This window comes from Mobula birostris, chromosome 22, assembly GCF_030028105.1.
Source record: "Mobula birostris isolate sMobBir1 chromosome 22, sMobBir1.hap1, whole genome shotgun sequence".
NCBI lineage: Eukaryota > Metazoa > Chordata > Chondrichthyes > Myliobatiformes > Myliobatidae > Mobula > Mobula birostris.
The window spans coordinates 30992163-31017074 of NC_092391.1; the positions used below are offsets into that span (position 1 = coordinate 30992163).

General features: G+C 42.0%; 1 protein-coding gene across 4 annotated transcripts in view; it reads right to left on the bottom strand.

Annotated features, from left to right (window-relative positions):
• Nucleotides 1-24912, bottom strand: part of LOC140186350 (astrotactin-2-like) — a 1795681-nt gene that overhangs the window by 789360 nt on the left and 981409 nt on the right. For all 4 annotated transcript variants that reach the window (XM_072240512.1, XM_072240511.1, XM_072240510.1 and 1 more), the window contains one exon: nt 19849-19999. In XM_072240512.1, coding sequence (XP_072096613.1) covers nt 19849-19999 — 151 coding nt within the window. The remainder of the gene's footprint in view (nt 1-19848; nt 20000-24912) is intronic.

A 24912-nucleotide genomic window follows, 5' to 3' on the forward strand; every position in this document is an offset into this window, starting at 1 on the left:
ATTGCTATCATTGAGGAGGAGGAACAAGAGCCTGAAGATGCAGCTTCTCCCCCTGTGCCATCAGATTTCTGAATGGACATTGAATCATTGAATATACCTCACTTTTTCTCTTTCCTCTCTTTTATGCTACTTATTTAATTTATTTTTATATATACTTATTGTAATGTATATTTTTTTTATCATGTATTGGAATGTACTGCTGTCAGAAAACAACAAATTTCATGATGTATACTAGTGATATTAAAACTAATTCTGATTTTGGTTCTGGACCTTGGTAGGGTCATCTGTTCTGAACCATTACCAAGCTTTCTTTCCATAGCCCATAAACTATTCTCCCTTGTTTATTTCTTTGATTCACTTTTGAGCATACTGATTGATTATGTTTTCAACACTCCTCCAGTCAGTGAATTCCAGGTCCTGTTTTCTTTCCTTTTCAATTGTTTTAGTTTTGGTGTCATAAGTACAGATCACATAAGAAAGTGCAATGACTTGGTTATGGTTTTTAGTGCTATGTTGTAGGTATTTCATTTTAGCAGTTCTCTAAGGACAGTCTGTTCTGCTTTCAGTTTGCTTGGGTTTGAGCTAAGACAAGGGGCTTTGATGTTCAACTTAGGAATGTTGTCTCAGTCAATCAGGATGGTGGAATTGGGAGAAGGTTCTAAAGAATGGTGGGCGGAGAGGTTTTTGTGACGGACACTGGTGTGGGTGGAGGTCTTTTTGGCGGGAGCAGGAGGGAAGATGGCTGAGGATGCCGTCCCTGCTGCACAAGGTGCTTTGTGCAGATGAATGGCTTCAAGGAAGAAGGACCAATACTCCCGTGGGAGACCCCATTTGCTTGAGATGGATTTCAAGCAATATTTGGAAGGTGTTGTGTGCTTTCACATAGACCAACAGTCCAGCACAAGTTAAAGGCAACAAATTATGTGCGCATTTGGACTGGGTTAACAAATGGAGCCTTTTAATTTTTTTCCTTTTTCTTTTTTCTACTAACTGTTCAATAAAGCTAACAGGGTGTGTACAAGCTGTTATTCCTTGCCGACAGCTAACTGCACGGGGGCAGTACTTACACAGTGTTCACACAGGCCGGGATTTGGGTGGGCGAGACGTCCCAACCTCCCGCGTTCGGTGGGACTCAAGTCATATCTACCCTAGACTTACGGAGCCTGGGAAAAGTGGTTTTCTCATCATTGGGTCCGGTACCTGTTAGCGAGGGGCTGACAAGCCAAGTCTGTAGAGTTGCCCTGTAAAAGGGGGTTTCAAAAGTTATGTTGCTCTGTTTAGGCCTCCTACAGTGTAGAGATTAGTGAATCTCTGAAATTCTCTTCACCAGAAGGCTCTAAGAGGCTGCATCATTGGAGCCACATAAGGAGGAAGTTTAATAGTAGTTTTTGAAGATGGGAATTGAGGACAACAAAGAACAGATTCAGAAGAGGACTTGAAGCCTGGGACAGATCAGTCACAATCATATTGAAGGGCGGAGCAGACTTGAAGGTTGAGTGACCTACTGCTGCTCTTACTCTCTTCTTTTAGTGGAGACACAAGAGATTTTGTAGATGTTGCTGAGTTCCTTCAGCATTTTGTGTGCTTTCCTCTTTTCTTATATTTTTTTTTCTGTTGCTTTTCTAACCACCCAGCTGACTATCTGCATTTCGAGTATCTAAAGTCCACTTTAAAATAATTCAAACATCCACTGATTTAAGCATCAGAACAAGAATTACTCAGAAAACGCAAACAAGCTCTTAAGTTCATCGAGTTTGTACCAGCCATCTACCACCGATTCTTCACTGAATATTTAATCTATTTTTTAAACTCTCTCCACATTCTCATCTCATCAGCTCCCTCCAGATTCTACCTCATGCCTACACACTAGGGTTAATTTACAGTGGCCAATTAATCCACCGACCCACATACCATTGGAATGTGGGAGAAAATCAGAATATCCAGAGCAAAGCCACATGGTCACAAGGTAGAACATGTAAGCTTCACATGTTCCAATGTCCTGTCACTGGGTCTACAAGCCAGCAGATTTAAAACCTCATAAGAGCATTCCAAGAATCGATGAAGGGTCTCAGCCTGAAACATTGACTGTTTATGATGCTACCTGACTTGCTGAGTTCCTCCAGCATTTTGTGTGTGTTGCTCATGTTATAGTAAAACATCCTCCCATAACTTAAAGTAAATTGTACTTTCCATTCACAACCAGATGTGGCAGGGCTGCAGAATTTTGATCTCAGAGATCACTTAGATCCATCTGTAATATGCTGTTCAGTGCAAGATTCCCATTTTAGAGTTCCATCCAGCTTAGAACTACACTCTCAGGATGTCCTTCTGCACTGTCCATTAATGCAGAGTTGATCCCCTGTTTGACTGTAACACTTCCCTGGGAAACACGCTCTCATCATCAAAGGAAACAAGCTTAGAACCAAGGAAATCTGCAAAAACACTGCAAATAAAATTCATCTTCAATTTCTCTACCCATAATGAGAATGAATAATTCAAACAAAATTGCTCTTGTACATGAATACATCCAGTGATTATGGCATAGTTTCTTATACTGAAAGCATCAAGAAATAGATAACTGAGCTAGTTTTCCAAACAATGCCTTCATATCTAATACACAATAATTTCATTTTTCATGGAATGACAAATGCCATTTAGAAAGGGAAACAATTTTTTTGTCTGGGAACAAAACACGAAAAAGGTCACCAGCTTCAAATGTAAAGCTGTGCTACATTCATTTTCAGAAAATGGATCTGTATGCACTGCACACAAAGCCACGTGTGGACTCTAATCTTTCACAGGGTTTCCACCATTAATACAATCAATCACAGCTCAGCAAGTTTTGTTTTCAGACAGCTAATCTTGTACCATCAGCTCCTGTTAATAGGTTTCAAGCAATCTATAGGCACACAATGCATCTTTTTTGTCACAAGGAATCTCTGGATGCCATTCATTTGTCAGGGTTCCCTAAAAGAAAAGGCCACTGAAGCCAACGGTGCTCATATCAAGTCGTTCAGCTGGAGTAAAGAACTCTGCAAAAGCTCGCTCCCTGAACATGCAATTGAACAATTCCACGACCTGTACTTTGTCCTCAATTTCCTGACAATTTTATTTTTCTGAAAGGAAGGGAGCTATATCTTCTTGGACGTTCCTTTCTTCAGACTAACTCTACTTTTCTGGGTTTTGTTACCCAGTAATTCACTCAGTGCTCCATTATTTGTGGGTGCGTGCAAGGAATCAAACATTACACGTAAGAAGTTAAAGTATATTCAGTTCCTTTCCAATTTAATATGTGGCTACCACTTGGCTGCACAGCCTCACTTTTCAAACGTCAGAATCCCATCTGAAAAGCAAAATTAATTCCTGCTACGTTGTTAATGAAGAAGGAGATCAAATAAGCACCCAAAGCAATTAATGAAGAGAAAATTAATATAATTCAGAGAGGTATCCATAAATAATTAAACTTGATATTTCACATGGTGTACTGTTATTTTGAGCTTAAGTCTGAAGTATTTATAAATTTGCAGATAACATGGTAAGATCTCAAATGGCAATGCGGAGGCGTACAGAGGGTGAGGTAGATTGGCAAAACAACATATTTTACTTCATGTAAGACAGATCATCAGCAGGTTGTAGGAGTGGGCTCCCTCACCTCCAACCCTCTGATTCTCAATACAGGAGCCCCTCAGGGCTGCATACTGAGTCCCCTCCTTTACTCCTTGTATACCCATGACTGTATCGCCACCCACAGCTCCAATCTGCTAATTAAATTTGCTGATGACACTACATTGATTGGCCTTATCTCAAACAATAACGAGGTGGCCTACAAGGAAGAAATCATCTCTCCGACACAGTGGTGTCAAGAAAACAACCTCCCCTTCAATGTCCCTGGTTGTGGATTATAGGAGGAATGGAGGTGGGCTAACCCCTATTGATATCAATGCATCTGGGGTTGAGAGGGTAAACAGCTTCAAGTTCCTCAGCATCCACATCACCGAGGACCTCACGTGGTCTGTACATACCAGCTGTGTGGTGAAAAAGGCACAACAGCGTCTCTTTCACCTCCGACGGTTGAGGAAGTTTGGTATGGGCCCCCAAATTCTAAGGACTTTCTACAGGGCCACAATTGAGAGCAACCTGACTGACTGCATCGCTGCTTGGTATGGGAACTGTACCTCCTTTAATCGCAGTACTCTGCCGAGAGTGGTGCAGACAGCCCACCGCATCTGTATATATAGAATATAGAGAAAACCTACAGCTCAATACAGGCCCTTCGGCCCACAAAGCTGTGCCAAACATGTCCTTACCCTAAAACTACCTAGGCTTACCAATAGCCCTCCATTTTTCTAAGCTCCATGTACTTACCAAGCAGTCTCTTAAAAGACCCTATCGTTTCCGCCGGCAGCCCATTCCACACTCTCACCACTCTCTGCGTAAAAACCTTACCCCTGACATCTCTTCTGTACTTACTTCCAAGCACTTTAAAACTACGCCCTCTCTTGCTAGCCATTTCAGCTCTGGGGAAAAGCCTCTGACTATCGACACGATGCAGGATTTCCCATGATTCTGGACATTTTCAAGGACAGGTGTGTAAAAAGGGCCCATAGGATCATTGGAGACCTGAGCCATCCCAACCCCAATCTATTCCAGCTGCTACCATCCGGGAAGCAGTACCGCAGCATAAAAGCCAGGACCAACAGATTCCGGGACAGCTTCTTCCACCAGACCATCAGACTCATGAACTCACGCTGACTTGAGTGTACTCTGTATTACGTTGACTGTTCTATTTATTATAAATTACTATGATTGCACATTGCACATTTAGATGGAGACATAACGTAAAGATTTTTGCTCCTCGTGTACGTGAAGGATGTAAGAAATAATGTCAATTCAATTCAATTCAATTCAGAGATAATAAACCTGATTTAGACTCTGATCATTCGTTTCAAGTACTCTGAAGTGTGGCGCAGTAGTGTAGTGGTCAGCACAATGTTTTACAGTACAGGAGACCAGGGTTCAATTTCCAGCACTGCCTGTAAGCAGTTTGTATGTTTTCCCCGTGACTGCACAGGTTTTCTCCAGGGGCTCCAGTTTCTCCCACAGTCCAAAGACCTACCAGTTATTAGGTTCATTGGTCATTGTAAATTGTACCGTGATGAGGTTAAGATTAAATTGGAGGACTGCTGAGCGGCACGGCTCGAAGGGCTGGAAGGGTTTATTCCACGCTGCATCTCAATAAATAAATAAATTAATTCATACCTGAAATCCCACGTGAATCACAACACCGGAAGTCATTGTGAAAGGATGATGACCTGAGACATTCACTTTTTTCTTCTCTCCATCACTTGCATTATTTTAGATTGTGACTGGGTGTTCACTTCACCAAGGGAGTAGAGTGAACTGGTGTAGGGGGTAGGGTTTCAGATTTCAGGATAATTGGGACCTCTCCTGGGGCAGGTGGGACCTGTACAAGAGAGACGGGTTACACTTGAACTACAGGGGGACCAATATCCTTTCAGGGAGGTTTGTTAATGCTATTGGGGGGGCTTTAAACTAGATTTGCAGGGGGATGGGAACCACAGTACCAGAGCTGACAATGTGGCTGGGGTGAAAATAAATGATGTTAAAAGTTCAAGCAAATCCACTAATAGAAAGGTTGTGAGTGGTGGTAAAAATCTTCTGAGGTGTATATATTTCAATGCTAGGAGTATTGCAGGGAAGGCGGATGGGTTGAGGGCGTGGATTGACACGTGGAATTATGACTTTGTAGCAATTAGTGAAACTTGGCTACAGGAGGGGCAGGACTGGCAGCTTAATATTCCAGGGTTCTGATGTTTCAGAGGTGATCGAGGCAGAGGAATGAAAGGTGGGGGAGTGGCATTGCTTGTTAGGGAAAATATTACAGCAGTGCTCAGGCAGGACAGATTAGAGGGCTTGTCTACTGAGTCCTTGTGGGTGGAGCTGAGAAACAGGAAAGGTATGGCCACATTAGTGGGATTGCATTACAGACCACCCAATAGTCAAAGAGAATTGGAAGTGCAAATCTGCAGAGAGATAGCAGGCAACTGCAGGAAACATAAAGCTGTGGTGGTAGGGGATTTTAATCTTCCATATATTGATTGGGTCTCCCATACTGTTAGGGGTCTAGATGGTTTAGAGTTTGTAAAATGTGTTCAGGAAAGTTTTCTAAATCAATATATAGAGGGACCAACTAGAGGGGATGCAATATTGGATCTCCTGTTAGGAAACGAGTTAGGACAAGTGACAGAAGTCTGTGTAGGGGAGCACTTTGGTTCCAGTGATCATAACACCATTAGTTTCAACTTGATCATGGACAAGGATAGATCTGGTCCTAGGGTTGAGGTTCTTAACTGGAAGAAGGCCAAATTTGAAGAAATGAGAAAGGATCTAAAAAGCGTGGATTGGGACAGGTTTTCTCTGGCATGGATGTGATCAGTAGGTGGGAAGCCTTCAAAGCAGAAATTTTGAGAGTGCAGCATTTGTATGTTCCTGTCAGGATTAAAGGCAAGGTGAATAGGAATAAGGAACCTTGGTTCTCAAGGGACATTGCAACTCTGATAAAGAAGAAGAGGGAGTTGTATGACGTGTATAGGAGGCAGGGAGTAATTAAGGTGCTTGAGGAGTATAAGAAGTGCAAGAAAATACTTAAGAAAGAAATCAGGAGGGCTAAAAGAAGACATGAGGTTGCCTTGGCAGTCAAAGTGAAGGATAATCCAAAGAGCTTTTACAAGTATATTAAGAGCAAAAGGATTGTAAGGGATAAAATTGGTCCTCTTGAAGATCAGAGGGGTCAGCTATGTGCGGAACCAAAGGAAATGGGGGAGATCTTAAATAGGTTTTTTGCGTCTGTGTTTACTAAGGAAATTGGCATGAAGTCTATGGAATTAAGGGAAACAAGTATAGTGAGATCATGGAAATTGTACAGATCGAAAAGGAGGAGGTCCTTGCTGTCTTGAGGAAAATTAAAGTGGATAAATCGGACCTTGAAGGAGACTAATGTTGAAATTACAGGGGTCCTGGCAGAAATATTTAAAATGTCGCTGTCTACAGGTGAGGTGCCGGAGGATTGGAGAGTAGCTCATGTTGTTCCATTGTTTAAAAAAGGATCGAAAAGTAATCCGGGAAATTATAGGCCAGTAAGTTTAACGTCGGTAGTAGGTAAGTTATTGGAGGGAGTACTAAGAGACAGAATCTACAAGCATTTGGATAGACAGGGACTTACTAGGGAGAGTCAACATGGCTTTGTGCGTGGTAGGTCATGTTTGACCAATCTATTGGAGTTTTTCGAGGAGGTTACCTGGAAAGTGGATGAAGGGAAGGCAGTGGATATTGTCTACATGGACTTCAGTAAGGCCTTTGACAAGGTCCCGCATGGGAGGTTAGTTAGGAAAATTCAGTCGCTAGGTATACATGGAGAGGTGGTAAACTGGATTAGACTTTGGCTTGATGGAAGAAGCCAGAGAGTGGTGGTAGAGAATTGCTTCTCTGAGTGGAGGCCTGTGACTAGTGGTGTGCCACAGGGAGCAGTGCTGGGTCCATTGTTATTTGTTATCTATATCAATGATCTGGATGATAATGTGGTAAATTGGATCAGCAAGTTTGCTGATGATACAAAGATTAGAGGTTAGTAGACAGTGAGGAAGGTTTTCAGAGCCTGCAGAGGGACTTGGACCAGCTGGAAAAATGGGCTGAAAAATGGCAGATGGAGTTTAATACTGACAAGTGTGAGGTATTGCACGTTGGAAGGACAAACCAACGTAGAACATACAGGGTTAATGGTAAGGCACTGAGGAGTGCAGTGGAACAGAGGGATCTGGGAATACAGATACAAAATTCCCTAAAAGTGGCGTCAGAGGTAGATAGGGTCGTAAAGAGAGCTTTTGGTACATTGGCCTTTATTAATCAAAGTATTGAGTATAAGAGCTGGAATGTTATGATGAGGTTGTATAAGGCATTGGTGAGGCCGGATCTGGAGTATTGTGTTCAGTTTTGGTCACCAAATTACAGGAAGGATATAAATAAGGTTGAAAGAGTGCAGAGAAGGTTTACAAGGATGTTGCCGGGACTTGAGAAACTCAGTTACAGAGAAAGGTTGAATAGGTTGGGACTTTATTCCCTGGAGCGGAGAAGAATGAGGGGAGATTTGATGGAGGTATATAAAATTATGATGGGTATGGATAGAGTGAATGCAAGCAGGCTTTTTCCACTGAGGCAAGGGGAGAAAAAAAACAGAGGACATGGGTTTAGGGTGAGGGGGGAAAAGTTTAAAGGGAACATTAGCGGGGGCTTCTTCACACAGAGAGTGGTGGGAGTATGGAATGAGCTGCCAGACGAGGTGGTAAATGCGGGTTCTTTTTTAACATTTAAGAATAAATTGGACAGATACATGGATGTGAGGTGTATGGAGGTGTATGGAGGGATATGGTCCGTGTGCAGGTCAGTGGAACTAGGCAGAAAATGGTTCGGCACAGCCAAGAAGAGCCAAAAGGCCTGTTTCTATGCTGTAGTTTCTATGGTTTCTATGAAAAGCCCACAGTCTCGGGTGGGAAAAATCTAAAATGGGATCAATTCTGACACAAGGTCACAAACCGAAAGTGTGAACTCTGGTTTGCTTTCCACAACTGTTGCCTAACCTACCAGGTATTTCTAGCATTCTGTTTTTACTTCTGATTAACTCCAGGTGAATGCATTTACTCCATTGCAAATAAGTCAAGGGTTCACTCTTGAGCCCTAATAAGATCTGGATATCACAAAATGGAGTATTTGTCGCTCAAATACCTTTCCCTTTGCTATGATCCAGAAAATGTGAAATGATTCTATTCAGGAAAAGCATGGGTATCTATTAGAAGTAGTCATTGCATCTTCTGTTGAAGGGTATCTTTTATGAAGTTTTCCTGTCAAGATGGCATCTGCGTATAACACTCCTTTGGTCGACATCTTCTGGATAGATCATGGAACCATATATTTCACTTTTTTAATGTCTTTTACATTTGCTTTTTGTGTTGGAGCCTGTGATTTGATGTTTAGAGATCGTTTGGGTGTTTCAGTGCTCTTCAGACTCCGAGAGGTAGAAGCAACATGTGCAAACCTCATGGTGGGCAGACTGTGGATGGGGCGTGAGCCGATGTCTGACTCCATTTCACCAAATAAAGCTTTCATTGTTCGACGATTAAAGCAGCAAAGGAGACTGAAACGTTGAGGCACATGTGGAAGCTTGGAGATCAGTTGAGTGCTTCAGTGCTCTGCAATCTCTGAGAGGATTCTGGGAGACAGAACCTTGTGGCGGGCAGGCTGCAGGATGTTTGATGTTTGACTCCATTTCGCCAATTAAAGCGATGTGGGAGATTGAAGCATCGGGGCGAGTGCGGAGGGAGAGCGCCGGCTACCAGAGAGGCAAAGGTCTGTTGCTGGGCACGGAGAGTGCTCCCCAGGTTTTCTGCAATTTGGATGTAGACTTGGACTATAGACTTTCTTTCAGTCTTAAACTTTTATATATTTTGTGCATTTCACCCAATCTTTCTCAAATTTTTGAGCAGGGAGAGGGATTTGAGGGTTGATATGCCTGTTCCGTTTTTATCATTTTTTTGTGCGGAGGAGAGATTTGGGAGGGTCGATGTGCCTATTCAATTTTTGTTCATTTTTTTGTGCCAAGAGGGGAGATTTGGGGGTTGATGACCGTGCTGCCTCTCTTTTCTTTCTTGGTTTCATGGCTACCCAGAGAAGAAGAATTTCAGAGTTATATACTTTGATAGTAAATGAACCTTTGAACTTCTGAAGTCTGTGGGGTTTTACCAGGTATTGACTCAGGCAACTGAGCAGCTGTGGAGAAAAATTAGGGAACATGTTTCATACAGAGATATGTGGAAAGATGAATATAATTTACAAACGTTACACTGCAGGAGAAGCCATTTGACATAAGGGCAATGATGATTATGATCTATTGTAACACTTTAAGCAGTGGCTTCATGCCCAGATGAACAGGATGGTGCAGGCAATTTGTATTAGGTTTCTGAACAATGAACTTGAAGATGAAGCAATCTAGGAATTCATCACTGTTGGTAGTAATAAACAGGCTGTAATGATTTGACACCCACTTCCCCAAACTAAGTTTATTGGATTTGATGGAAACATGTTCTAGAAATGGACTAAAATGCCTTGGCTGAAATGCAGTGTGTTTCTGTGTTTACACATTTTGTCTTTGGTTTTCCTTCAATGGTATGGTGATTATTTTGGTGGTATGGTGTTATATTACTGGTCTAACAAGCCAAAGTTCTGGATCACTGATCTAGAGACATGTGTTTGAATTTCACATGGTAATTAAATGCAGCTGGAATTAAATGAATACCAGCATTTAATAAAGCCAGTGAACTGCCATAAAAACTTAACCGGTTCACAAATGTCTTTCAAAGGAGGAAATCTGCTGCCCTTATCCAAATGTGATGCCAGCCCCACCTATGTGATTGAGTTGTACCACCTCCACATTTCACCGATGAGTAAGGATGGACAATAAATGCTAGCGTTGCCAGTGAATTTCACATCCTGTAAATAAAATAGAACATAGAACATAGAACAGTACAGCACAGTACAGGCCCTTCGGCCCACAATGTTGTGTTGACCCTCAAACCCTGCCTCCCATATAAGCCCCCACCTTAAATTCCTCCATATACCTGTTTAGTAGTCTCTTAAACTTCACTAGTGTACCTGCCTCCACCACTGACTCAGGCAGTGCATTCCACGCACCAACCACTCTCTGAGTAAAAAACCTTCCTCTAATATCCCCCTTGAACTTCCCACCCCCTACCTTAAAGACATGTCCTCTTGTATTGAGCAGTGGTGCCCTGGGGAAGAGGCACTGGCTATCCACTCTATCTATTCCTCTTATTATCTTGTACACCTCTATCATGTCTCCTCTCATCCTCCTTCTCTCCAAAGAGTAAAGCCCTAGCTCCCTTAATCTCTGATCATAATGCATACTTTCTAAACCAGGCAGCATCCTGGTAAATCTCCTCTGTACCCTTTCCAATGCTTCCACATCCTTCCTATATTGAGGCAACCAGAAGTGGACGACCAAGGTGACCAAGCATTTTGAAAAGCACAACAGATAAATAGAGGGGTAGCTCAAGGGAAGCGGCCTGTGGAAAGCGGCCAGTGAGTGAGTGGGCCAGTGAAGGAGTGGAGTTTTGAGGCTTTGACTCGAGAGGCTTCGACGAGAAGAGGCGGAGGACAAACTTGCTCGCAGTTAGTCTTTACAGTGTCTCCTGAGACGGTGATGTGCCTCTCACGTGAGATGTGGCAGTCTTGGGGGAACGCCCCTCTCCCGCAGAGTCACATCTGCCAGAAGTGCATACGGCTGGGCGATCTGGAAGACCACGTAAGGAATCTGGAGCAGCACCTGGATGACCTTCGACTCATAAGGGAGAATGAGGCAGTCATAGATGAGAGCTACAGAGAGGTAATCACACCTAGGCTGTCGGAAGCAGGTTGTTGGGTGGCAGTCAGAGGGGGAAAGTGAAGGTGAGCAGACAGGTAGTGCAGAGCACCCCTGTAGCCATTCCCCTGAATAATAAGTTTACCGTACTGGATGCTGTTGGCAGGGACGACTGACCAGGTGTGAGCCACGGTGGCAGGGCCTCCGGCACTGAGTCTGACCCGGTGGTGCAGAAGCGTGGGACGGAGAAGAGGAGAGCTGTCGTCATTGGAGACTCTATAGTCAGGGGAGCACACAGGAGATTTTGTGGACGTGAGAAGGACACCCGCATGGTTTGTTGCCTCCCAGGTGCCAGGGTCCGGGATGTCTCTGACCGGGTGCACGACATCCTGGTACGAGAGGGAAAGCAACCAGAAGTCATGATACATGTTGGGACCAACGACATAGGCAGAAAGAGGGATGAGGTCCTGAAGTGTGAGTTTCGGGAACTAGGCAGAAGGCTGAAGAACAGGACCTCAAAGGTGGCGTTCTCAGGATTGCTGCCAGTGCTATGTGACAGTGATGGTAAGAATTGGAGGAGATGGTAGTTGAATGTGTGGCTGAGGAGTTGGTGCAGGGAGCAGGGTTTTAGATTTTTAGATCATTGGGAACTCTTCTGGGGAAGGTGGTAGCTGTACAGATTGGATGGGTTGCACCTGAACTCGAGGGGGAGCATATCCTTGCAGGTAGGTTCGCTGGCATGGTTCGGAAGGGTTTAAACTAATTTGCAAGGGGGATGGGACCCAGAGCGATAGAGCAGTGAAAGTGCATGGAGTAAAGCCAGATCTAACATACAGAGAGGCTTTGAGGAAAGAGAAGCAGAATAAACCATGTAAAGACAGTAAGGTAGAAGGGCTGAAATGTGTGTACCTCAATGCAAGAAGCATCAGGAACAAAGGTGATGAACTGAGAGCTTGGATACATACATGGAATTATGATGTAGTGGCCATTACAGAGACTTGGCTGGCACCAGGGCAGGAATGGATTCTCAATATTCCTGGATTTCAGTGCTTTAAAAGGGATGGGGGGGGAGGGGAGGAGGGGTGGCATTACTGGTCAGGGATAATATTACAGCTCCAGAAAGGGTGGGTAAGGTAGCAAGATCCTCTTTTGACTCCGTATGGGTGGAAGTCAGTAACAGGAAGGGAGCAGTTACTCTATTGGGGGGACTCTATAGGCCACCTGGTAGCGGTAGAGATACAGAGGAGCAGATTGGGAGGCAGATTTTGGAAAGGTGCAAAAATAATGGGGTTGTTATCATGGATGACTTTAACTTCCCTGATATTGATTGGCACCTGATTATTTCCAAGGGTTTAGATGGCGCAGAGTTTGTTAAGTGTGTCCAGGACGGATTCCTGTCACAGTATGTGGACAGGCCAATTAGGAGGAATGCCATACTAGATCCAGTACTAGGTAATGAACCGGGTCAGGTCATAGATCTCTCAGTGGGTGAGCATCTGGGGAACAGTGACCACCGCTCCCTGGCTTTTAGCATTATCATGGCAAAGGATAGAATCAGAGAGGCCAGGAACATTTTTAATTGGGGAAGGGCAAATTATGAGGCTATAAGGCTAGAACTTGCAGGTGTGAATTGGGATGATGTTTTTGTAGGGAAATGTACTATGGACATGTGGTCAATGTTTAGAGATCTCTTGCAGGATGTTAGGGATAAATTTGTCCCGGTGAGGAAGATAAAGAATGGTAGAGTGAAGGAACCATGGGTGACAAGTGAGGTAGAAAATCTAGTCAGGTGGAAGAAGGCAGCATACATGAGATTTAGGAAGCAGGGATCAGATGGGTCTATTGAGGAATATAGAGAAGCAAGAAAGGAGCTTAAGAAGGGGCTGAGAAGAGCAAGAAGGGGGCAAGAGAAGGCCTTGGCGAATAGAGTAAAGGAAAACCCCAAGGAATTCTTTAATTATGTGAAGAAAAAAAGGATGACAGGAGTGAAGGTAGGACCAATTAGAGATAAAGGTGGGAAGATGTGCCTGGAGGCTGTGGAAGTGAGCGAGGTCCTCAATGAATACTTCTCTTCGGTATTCACCAATGAGAGGGAACTTGATGATGGTGAGGACAATATGAGTGAGGTTGATGTTCTGGAGCATGTTGATATTAAGGGAGAGGAGGTGTTGGAGTTGTTAACATACATTAGGATGGATAAGTCCCCGGGGCCTGACGGAATATTCCCCAGGCTGCTTCACGAGATGAGGGAAGAGATTGCTGGGCCTCTGGCTAGGATCTTTATGTCCTCGTTGTCGACGGGAATGGTACCGGAGGACTGGAGGGAGGCGAATGTTGTCCCCTTGTTCAAAAAAGGTAGTAGGGACAGTCTGGGTAATTGTAGACGAGTGAGCCTTACGTCTGTGGTGGGAAAGCTTTTGGAAAAGGTTCTTAGAGATAGGGTCTCTGAGCATTTAGAGAATCATGGTCTGATCAGGGACAGTCAGCATGGCTTTATGAAGGGCAGATCATGTCTAACAAGCCTGATAGAGTTCTCTGAGGAGGTAACCAGGCATATAGATGAGGGTAGTGCAGTGGAAGTGATCTATATGGATTTTAGTAAGGCATTTGACAAGGTTCCACATGGTAGGCTTATTCAGAAGGTCAGAAGGCATGGGATCCAAGGAAGTTTGGCCAGGTGGATTCAGAATTGGCTTGCCTGCAGACGGCAGAGAGTCATAGAGGAGGGAGTACATTCAGATTGGAGGATTGTGACTAGTGGTGTCCCACAAGGATCTGTTCTGGCACCTCTCCTTTTCGTGATTTTTATTAACGACCTGGATATGGGGGTAGAAGGGTGGGTTGGCAAGTTTGCAGATGACGCAAAGGTTGGTGGTGTTGTAGATAGTGTAGAGAATTGTCAAAGATTGCAGAGAGACATTGATAGGATGAAGGAGTGGGCTGAGAAGTGGCAGATGGAGTTCAACCCAGAGAAGTGTGAGGTGGTACACTTTGGAAGGACAAACTCCAAGGGAGAGTACAAAGTAAATGGTAGGATACTTGGTAGTGTGGAGGAGCAGAGGGATCTCAGGGTATATGTCCACAGATCCCTGAAAGTGGCCTCACAGGTGGATAGGGTAGTTAAGAAAGCTTATGGGGTGTTAGCTTTCATAAGTCGAGGGATAGAGTTTAAGAGTCGCGATGTAATGATGCAGCTCTATAAAACTCTGGTTAGGCCAGAGTACTGTGTCCAACAGGCAGGGGCCTGAGTCAACTGTGTGGCATATTGCTGTGCCTGAAGACTCTCTCTTTCAATGATGCTGGTGAATATTGCTGAGGTTTCTGCATTACGGATTTGGACTATTGACTCTTTCAGTCTTATGGTCTTTATATTCTGCATTTTCATTGTTCTTTCTCTCTGTTTTTATGTGGGAGAGGGGGATTTGGGAGTCAAAGTTCTTGTGGCATTTTGTGTAGGGGAGGGGGTTCTGAGAGTTGATGCTCCTGTTGATTTTTGTTAGTTTTTTGTGCAGGAAGAAGGGGATTTGGTGGATGAGGTTCTTGTTACATTTTGGTTAGTTTTTGTGCAGGGGAGAGGGATTGTGGGTGAGATTGTGTTGCCATTCTTTTTTTTGTGCAGGAGGGGTGGGTTTGCTGTATTTCTCTGAACGGACTTCCATGGTTTATCCTTGTTTCGTGTTTATCTGGAGATGAGTATTTCTCGGAGTTATATATGACATACATGCTTGGATAATAAATTAACCTTTAATTGAACCTTTGAACTGCAAAAAAAAGGATTTGAGCTATCATAAGTAAAAATTATGAAATAAAACATAAAAATTTCGCAGAGTTAGGCCATTTGGCCCATCAAGTCTATTTCACCATTCGATCATGTCTGATTTGTTTCCCCTCTCAACCCCATTCTCCTACCTTCATTCTACAGCCTTTGACACCTTTATTAATCAAGAACTTATCAACCTCCACTTTCAATATGCCTAATGACTTGGCCTCCATAGATGTCTGTGGCAATGAATTCCACAGTACATCCAATATAGCCTTGTTAAGTTGAAAATCATAACCTCCTATCAAAAAAGATAATGACTTTTTAAATCAAATTTACATCATGCACAAGGATGTTCCAGACCTTCTAATACTTCCAAGTGAAAATTTAGTTTAAGAACATGACATAGCCATCAGCCACTAGAACTGACTTCACAATTTGCATCTATCTTCCCCGCCACTCACTCTCAACCACTGAATCTTTTAGCAATATACATCACCCTCATTCTGCCGCTCTTCTCACAGTAGATACAAGAACTCAGGATATTTAATTCTCTAAAATGAAACCATCAGCAACTCTTCCCGATCCAGTCTCTCCGGGGGTCTCATTATGTGAGATCCATTTAGCATTCCATTAAAAGTTTTGACCCAAAATTAAAAGCGCAAGTATGGATGTTGAGAATGTGTTATTACATCAGCTAAGAAATGGTGAGTTGGAAGTGTAGGGTTGATATTGTCACTATGCAGAGATAATAATGCCACCTGGCTAAATATTGGAACGTTTCTTCACTATGCTGTGGAGCACAAAATTCTTCAAGAATTCGATCAACTGAATAAAACAAAAATAAAAACTGAAACAAACTTCCAGAAAAAAATAAGATGGAAAGGGGATGAGAAAGGAAGGAAAGTTAAGGAAAATAGGAAGCTTAGTCTTCTGATAAAAAAAATAAAATCAGTAAATTTAAAATAATGACCAGAACTCCCTAGAAAACTCAAACAAATTGGGGACAAGTGAGATATTACAACTTTGCTCCATGATACATTTTACTATGTCAGAGGTGTTACATGAATGTAAATTTTAAAATGACAGGATGCATACAGAATGTATGGTGATCTGGTGATCAATTGGATTTCTAGATTGCAATTGTATTGACTCCTGAATGGAATGGGAAAACAGAACAGGAAGTGTTCTATTATGTCACAGGGCAGCTGTTTCTCAGTCAAACCATTAATTTCATTTGTAATGTATTTAATTAATTAAAATTTGATATACGTACATGGACTTGCATCCAACAGAGGATGTGATGTGTATACAAATGCAACAAGTTTGACTGAAATCTAAACAAACTTCTTATAAAACACAATAGCAATTTGCAAAACATTGGGTTTTTCTGTCTCCAAGACAGAAAAGAGGTAATATATGAAAATCAGATTCATAAAATATAACTGACTTAATTGTTGGTGACATCTGTTCAGTTCCTTGTGTTTCTGTGCATGAATCTTGTTCCCTGAGGAACAATACTCCTGATGCTGAATCAACTTGAGCACTTTGTTGACATTGAAAGAACAATGACGAATATATATATAGGATGAACACCGATTTTCTGGCTCCTTTTCTACTCTGGCCGACTTCTGCTCCTTTGTCTTATGGTCTAATGGTTCCCATCATCACATTGCTTACTTACAGCATGGGGAGCTTTTGTGTTCCTGGCTACCTCTATCTAGCACATATCTCCACTGTGGCCATCTTCTTCTCCTATTGCCCAAAGGTTCCCTTCTTCTCTTTTTGACTGCCCCCATCTCTCATCCATCCATCTTCAGCCTTCTGTATCCTCCCCGACCTAGCCCCACATTCCTGTAAATCCTTTGGATGGAGGAGAAGATGGTGTTGCAATGCAGTGCGCGTGGCCTCTCCGGTGAATGATATCGTATTTGTAAGTAGGATGCCGTGCGCAATTCTGATTTGATGGAGACAAACGTGAGAAGCATGGAGGAACAACTGGAGAAACTTCTGAAATGCCCAGTTCACTGTCACTACTACTGTATGATCAAGAATCTCCAGAGGGGAAGGTCCCAAATCCTCGGCTTTGCCTGTTGCTGGCGGCCATGGCTGGGGCCGAAGCACTTGGCAGAGGTGGTGTTCGGTGCTCGGTGTCGGAGGACTGGTCAGAGGCTCGAAGCTTTCGGACGGACTCAGAGTTGGACTGTGGTCGGGTGCTTCCAGGATGCTGCATCGGCAAGTTTACGGCGCTGGAAGCTCATGGCAGGGAGAGTTTTCTTCCTTCTATCGTCTGTGTGAGTTGATGGGACTTTCGAAAGACTTTGAGACTTTTTTTTACTGAGCCCATGGTTTGTTCTTCATCAAATTACGCTATTGCTTGCACTGTTGTAACTAAATGTTATAATTATGTGGTTTTTGTCAGTTTTTAAGTCTTGGTCTGTCTTGTGTTTCTGTGATATCACACTGGAGGAACATTGTATCATTTCTTAATGCATGCATTCCAAAATGACAATAAAAGAGGACTGCGTATCCTCATAATCTAATCTAATCTAATCCTCTTCAGGCCACTTCCGGCCCCTGTCTCACCGTTCCCCTATCCTTTTATGCTGGCTATCTCCCCTCTCCACTCTTACTGCCGATGTAAGATCTCAACCTGAAATGTTGATGGTTCCTTTCCCCTCACATATGCTCTTCAACTTGCTGAACTGCTTCAGCAGATTACTTGCTGCTCCAGATTCCAGACTCTGCATTCTCCATTTTGCATCTTATTATTCATTTTCCCTGTTTTATCTTATACCTGGAAATATGAGATGCCACCATGTTAAGCAACAACAGCAGTTCAGGTGAAAATCTCCCTCTTAAACAGAAGGGTAGCAGACACCCACAGATCCAACAAACTCTTTCGTAAGGCCAGTGATGTTGTGGGGATGGAATTGGACTCTTTCACGGTGGTGTCTGAAAAGAGGATGCTGTCTAAGTTGCATGCCATCTTGGTCAATGTCTCCCATCCACTACATAATGTACTGGGTGGGCACAGGAGTACATTCAGCCAGAAACTCATTCCACCGAGATAGGAAGCGTCATAGGAAGTCATTCCTGCCCGTGGCCATCAAACTTTACAACTCCTCCCTTGGAGGGTCAGACATCCTGAGCCAATAGGCTGGTCCTGGATTTATTTTATAATTTACTGGCATAATTTACATATTACTATTTAACTATTTATGGTTCTATTACTATTTATTATTTATGGTGCAACTGTAATGAAAACCAATTTCCCCTGGGATCAATAAAGTATGACTATGACTATGAAGTAGGATTTCTGTGTATTTAAGTCTCACTGCAGAGTCCACTGGCTGAAACTCCACAGCAGTCCCCAGTGGGTGCTCCACTGTCTTTTAAACCATGGCCATTTCTGATCATTTGAAAGGATTTTCTTCTGGTTAGGGGAAGGAGAACTCTTGATATTCTTTCATTTTGTTAATTAATACTAAAATAAGCTTTATCTGCTCTGTTTGTAGGACACTGGTTTGTAGAATTAGACCATAACCTTCACGGGTAAGCAAATTTCCAATGCGTCTCATTCATAAAGTGCATTGGAACATCCTGATGTTAAAATAGGTGTTGTATAAATACAAATCTTCCCAATTTGAATGGTGATAGCCATTGCTAGTGTTGTTAATTGCTATTTCCAAACCTGTTAAGAATGGAAAGCGTAATCTGAAAGGCCTCCCCCCACCCTCGAAGTTAAAGCACTCATGAGCAATTATGTTTACATTTTCAATATCATTAGTTTGTTCATGGAAAATAGACAGAGACAAGACTATTGTCAGTTCTGATGAATTGAGTCAACAACAGTGTGAACAAATCCAGGTTAGTCTAGTTTCATTTAAGTCAACCATTTAGCAAATATCAAGAATCCAATGGTCTGTAAGATAATATTATGGTGTTGGCCCATAAATTAAATTTTAAATTTTCACCAAGTAGGATTTAAAATTCTGATCTCCAAACTCAGTTATATGTACTTTGTCAGTGAACCCCTGACAGATTGGTCCCTGCTGATACAAGCATCTCTGGGGAAGCTTATCCAGTAGATGTGTGTCAGGAGCTAAGAAAATTACTGTTTCCTTTCATTTAACCAGGCAGGCAACCCGACAAACTATGAAAGACAACTCATCTTGTGTGCAATCAGTGGATGAATCAACCTAGTCACTGTTATTTTTCAGAGCTCCCCACTGAGGCAATGTAAAGCCAATAAAGTCCAGATAAATTTAGGAGATGGAACAAATGAAGTGACTTTATACGTTGTCAACCGGGTTGATCTGTTGGGAAAGAGCACTCACCATTAATCTGACAAGTCACTTGTGGTCCCGTAGGAACATCAATCAAACATCAGTGAGGCAGCAGACTTGGAGATTGGCTGTATCCATGATTGATAAAAAGAAGCACATACTGCTGAATCACTTAGTAATTAGTTTGTAGTTTAAGTTCATCAACTTTGCACCATTGTCAAAAATTAAGGCTATCCTCAATTATTTAGTAATCTTTTTATGCAATCTGTAAATGAGCTTTCTTTTCTGCAGTGTCACTCTCTGTGTAATATACATCTGCATAGTGCTGACGATAAGGTTTTTGTACATACCACACATCCTGTGGAGTCAACCTTTCGATCGGTCACGCAGCGGTAATTTCTAGTGCAACCTCCATTATCCCGGGAACAGTCACGCACAGGGCCAAACGAGGACAAGAGGTCATCTGGGGTTTCAAAGTATGTGGATCTCATAGATTCCTCCCTTAAAAGGCAAGTCAAAATGTTAGGGAAAGTTGCACTTTAAATTGACCTCAAAAGCAACTAACACAAGAGAAAAGATTTTTGACAACATACACTCCAAAGCCTCATTCAGTTATTTCATCAGCTGAGACATTTTGTTTAATGTTACGAACAGTTTAATCCTTCAGAAATTGTCAGTCCAAATTAGGCCTTTAGGAATCATAGCTACTTATGTTCAAATTTTATATTCTGCTATCTCCTTAGGGTATGGGATTTGAAAAATCGAGTGCCTTGTGTATTTTGTGATTCCTAAGTTCAAGTCGCTGCCCTCAGAGATGTCATTGAAATTCTGAGATAAATGGATTGGGCTGTCATTCCAACTAACTGTAGTTCATATTGGGCTCTTTTCAGTTCTATGTTTTTTCTCGTGTTCTTGCCTATTCTTTCTTGTTGTACGTTGACTGGCTGGGGGTTTGGGTGATCCGTTATTTTTTGTGCGAGGGAGGGGTTGTGGGTGTTCGGGGTTTGCGAGTTTTTGTTTCTTTTTCTTTTCGTGTGGGAGGGGGATTGATGCCTTCCTTTCAAATATTTATATGGATTTCTGTATTCTCTGGCTATCTGGAAAGGAGACAAATTTCACAGTTATATTCCGCATATCTACTTTGATAATAAAATGAACCTTTGAACCTTTGAATTCTGAAGTGAAAGGAAAATAAAAAACTAATAAAACACAAGCAATACTATATGGTCCAATAAATTTGCAATTAACATGGACAAAAGGACATTAAGTGCTCATAATATTGGGTAATATGTTATCATGAATACAAGGCTGGTTAACGTATAGGAAACAGATTGAAAGAATAATTGGGTCAGCTGCAGACTGGCAGACTGTTACTAATTTGGTGACTCAAGGATAAGTGCTGGGGCCTCAGCTATTTAGTGTCAATATTAATGACCAAAGTGAAAAGATCAGTGCTTGAATATTCACACTGCATTTTATAACACTGAACAGCTAACCTTTGGAAATGATGCAACTTACAAAATTTAACTCAACTGACTGGGGTTAAATTTTGAGGCAAGCATGTGTTTCCAAAAAACTAAAGCTCACGGAGAAAGTAAGTTGAAAGGTGGACTGAAGAAGACACAAAGAAATATAGAGAAATTTAGTAAGTAAGAAGGTCAGGGTGAGAAATGCAATTTTTTTCATAAAAAATAGATTGATATTCAGAGTGGTTTAGATATCTCTGCACAAAATGATACCTACATATCAACAACAAAAAAAAATAGGAAATAAGGTGTACTGTATCTCACCTATTCCAAAGGTGTTAAAGCACAAGATTAAGGAAATCCAACTTGATTTGATATACCAAGAGCTGAAACACTGCTACTAGTTTTTGTCTCAGTAGGTAAGGAATGGTATACTTCAAAAACCTCAAGGCATATTCCTAAAATGGCAGGATTGCCCTTATGAGGAGAGACCAAGCAAAATTATCAGTATTTATCTGGGCTTAGAAAAGCAGAAATGATTTACTCAAAATACCCAAGGATCTGTCAGGGAATTTCAGGACAAATGCAAAAAAGCTGAAATGTGCAAGATGTGAAGGTATAAGATTTGGGACTGAAAGGGAGAGAAACAGGCACAATTCCAAGTGGCCCTAGTTTTAGAAACCTAAACGTATAACCAACTCAAATATTACAGATTACAATTCATAGTTATGGTCAAAGGAAGGAATCTAATAGATGACATAACCAAATCAAAATCCTTTAAAAAGAAGTTTCTTTGGGAATTGGATAAATTCAACCAAGTTATCATTCGGAATAGTGTTCCATAGTTCCACACAAGACCAAACAAAACTGGGGCCAAAATGAGGACTTGATTACTTTTTATTTCTTCTTCTGGGAAAGGTGAAATGAATATTGGTCCTTTGCTTCCATCCAGGAGTGAACCCGAAGACCTCTCTCGTACCAGACAAAAGTGCCCACTTCAATATTATGGAACCCTGCATCAAATCGGCTATTTCTGGGTGGTCTCTCTTCCAAGTACTAACCACATGAGTCGACTTAGTTTCTGAGTTTAGATGTCAAAGGGTAAAATCAAGCAAGTCCAATATTTATTGCACAGCCTGAATGACTCTAAACGAGCTGGTTTGCTCATCCATTACAGAGGCCAGCAGGGACTGGGAATGGAATTACCCATGGAGCAAACCAGCTGACTTTTTCTCCTGAAGGACATCATTGAATCCGGTGGATTTTAAGAACAGTCATCTGTAGTGTCGTGGCTACCGTTAATAACATCAGCCTTTTCTCATTCCACATATATTTTATCACCTGTACTTCAATTTGCCAGCTGCAAAAGTGGAATTTAAACTCATCACTTCCAGATCAGTAATTCAGACTTGTGGATACATATTCAAATATCTTGCTACCTTGCTAGCCTAAAAGAGCTAAATGAGCTCTTTAGTCATTTGAATAATATGTATGGAGGTTCAGTTACCAATTACGTGCCATCAGATATCATGGGGAAGATCACACAAGTCACTAGAATACATTTCAATGTGTTTTGTCCTTGTTTTCTTCTCCAGATGCAGGGAGATTTGTTAATGTACTGTCAGTAAGTACATTCAAGAACAAGGTCAATAGAATTTGGATACTACAGATATCAGAGAACATGGAGAGAGGGTGGAAAAATGTACAAGCTCAAAGATTAGCCATAATACTGAACAGCGAAACAGGCTAGTGAAGGGTACTGTTTCCATCTCCAATTTCTTCTTCCTCTTATATTCTTATTTAACTTATTCTTCTCTGAAGGTCATCACTTTGTCCTGGTGGAGAGGCCTGTGAGCTCCTGAGATCCCAAGAATGGTGCCATCAGGCACTTATGTGGAGCTTAGTTGCTGGTATGGTCACACATGGCAGTAAGGTCAGGGAGGAGGTTCCGACAAAGAGCGATCCAACCATTAGCTCAATGTTAGAAGATGGTGGAGGATGATGACACAGTACAATGGCAGTGAAGGTGGAGGAAGGCTGCAGCAGTGAATGGTCTCCAGTCACCTTGCATTGGACCTTGACCCCGATCCGTTAAGGATGGTGTGGCAGCTGCCCATGCATTGGCCTCCTAACATTAAATAAAGTCATGCATTCCATTAAGGAGCTCTCTGTTGAGGAAATCCACCCCAAACATTCTGAACTGAATCACGTGGTGATCAGCAAGTGGCAAAGGAGGCAGGACTGTGAGGTCTGGAAGCCTACAGTGCATCAAAATATGTGGATCCCAGACTGGTCTCTACAGTCTCCGGAAGACCTATAATAGACAACCCTTTAGGTCAGGGGTTCCCAGCCTAGGGTCCACAGACTCTTTGCTCAATGGCATCGGAGAGTGAAATTGCCATTCCTGGTCCCACAGTTCTTGACAAACACTTACAGAGAAACACTGTCGGATGATTATGTGTTCGCGGCACATTTCACCAATTGGAAAAGAATAGGCAAAAGAAAAAATATAACAACAAAGCATGGACACCACATTGTGAAAAAGCAATCATTATAAGAACTTTTAATTCTATACAGAAATGCAAACAGCAAATGTTGATTTATAAGACAACTGGCAACAAGTAGCATTAATGAAAGTGACAGCGATAGCATTTTATGGGTTCTCTGTAACAATATGGACTTTTACTATGATCACAGAAGTATGTACCAAACAATGGATTAATACATTGTTTTGCATAAAACAATGTGAAAGAAGACATCCTCTTCGTCAATACCCTTAAATATCATAGTCTGATTAAAAATACCCAATCATTTGCTGGAAATTAATGAAATAATCTAAATAATGAATGCAGTAACACCTCATAAATACAAGCAATTCTGCAGATTTTGGAAATCCAGAGCACACACACACAAAATACTGGAGGAACTCAATAGGTCAGGCAGCATCAATGGAGAGGAATAAAGAGTTGAAATTTCAGGCCCAGCCTTTTCATCAAATCCAGAGTTCCTCCAGCATTTTGTGTGAGTAACACTGCATGATGTAGGAACTCACTGGGGCAGCAGACTGATTATTTTACCCGTTTCGCTGTTACTTTCTCAGTCTTTACATGGGCCTAAACCACTGGCCTGGCTTAATTCAAATAATAAAACAAATTTCTGGCAACAACCACAACCAGGTTCAAGTAGCACTCTGAACAACTTGATTAATTGATGCTGCAGTAGTCCTTGTGAGATTAGCTTTATAAATATTGCTTCACATCTTTGCCAGGTTCATAATCTCTCCCAGCACAAGTGTACTATATTTTAAGCTTGCATGACATTACAAAATTATTAAAAAAATCTAAATTCTAACGAACACATAAACTGCCAAAGCACAGAAGAATATAGACAAGTTCTGGTAAATGGTATCAGCGTTGATATGGACATGGTAGCCAAAGGGCAATTTCCTCTGTTGTGTCACCCTATGAGTCTATTGTCTGGATTATAAGTAGGAGTAGTTAAATTCAGCCAATCAGACTTGTTTCACCATTCAAAATGATCATAGGACATAGGAACAGAATTAGGCCATTTAGCCCACCGATTCTGCTCCGCCATTTCATCATGGCTGACCCAAATTTCCTCTCAGCCCTAAACTCCTACCTTCACCCTTTATCCCTTCATGCCCTGACCAATCAAGAATCTATCAACTTCTACCTTAAATATACATAATAAATTGGCTTCCACAGCTGCCTGTGGCAACAACTTCCACATATTCACCACTCTCTGGCTAAAGAAATTCCTCACCTCCATTCTAAAAGGATGTCCCTCTATTCTGAGGCTGTGTCCTCTGGTCTTAGAGTCAGGATCATGATTCATCTATTTCTTTTTTTGTCCTCAAAACCTTATTACTGTCTCTTGTTCAAAGCGTATTACTTTCCAAAGTGTAGAAATCTACCTCAGCCTCGAAAA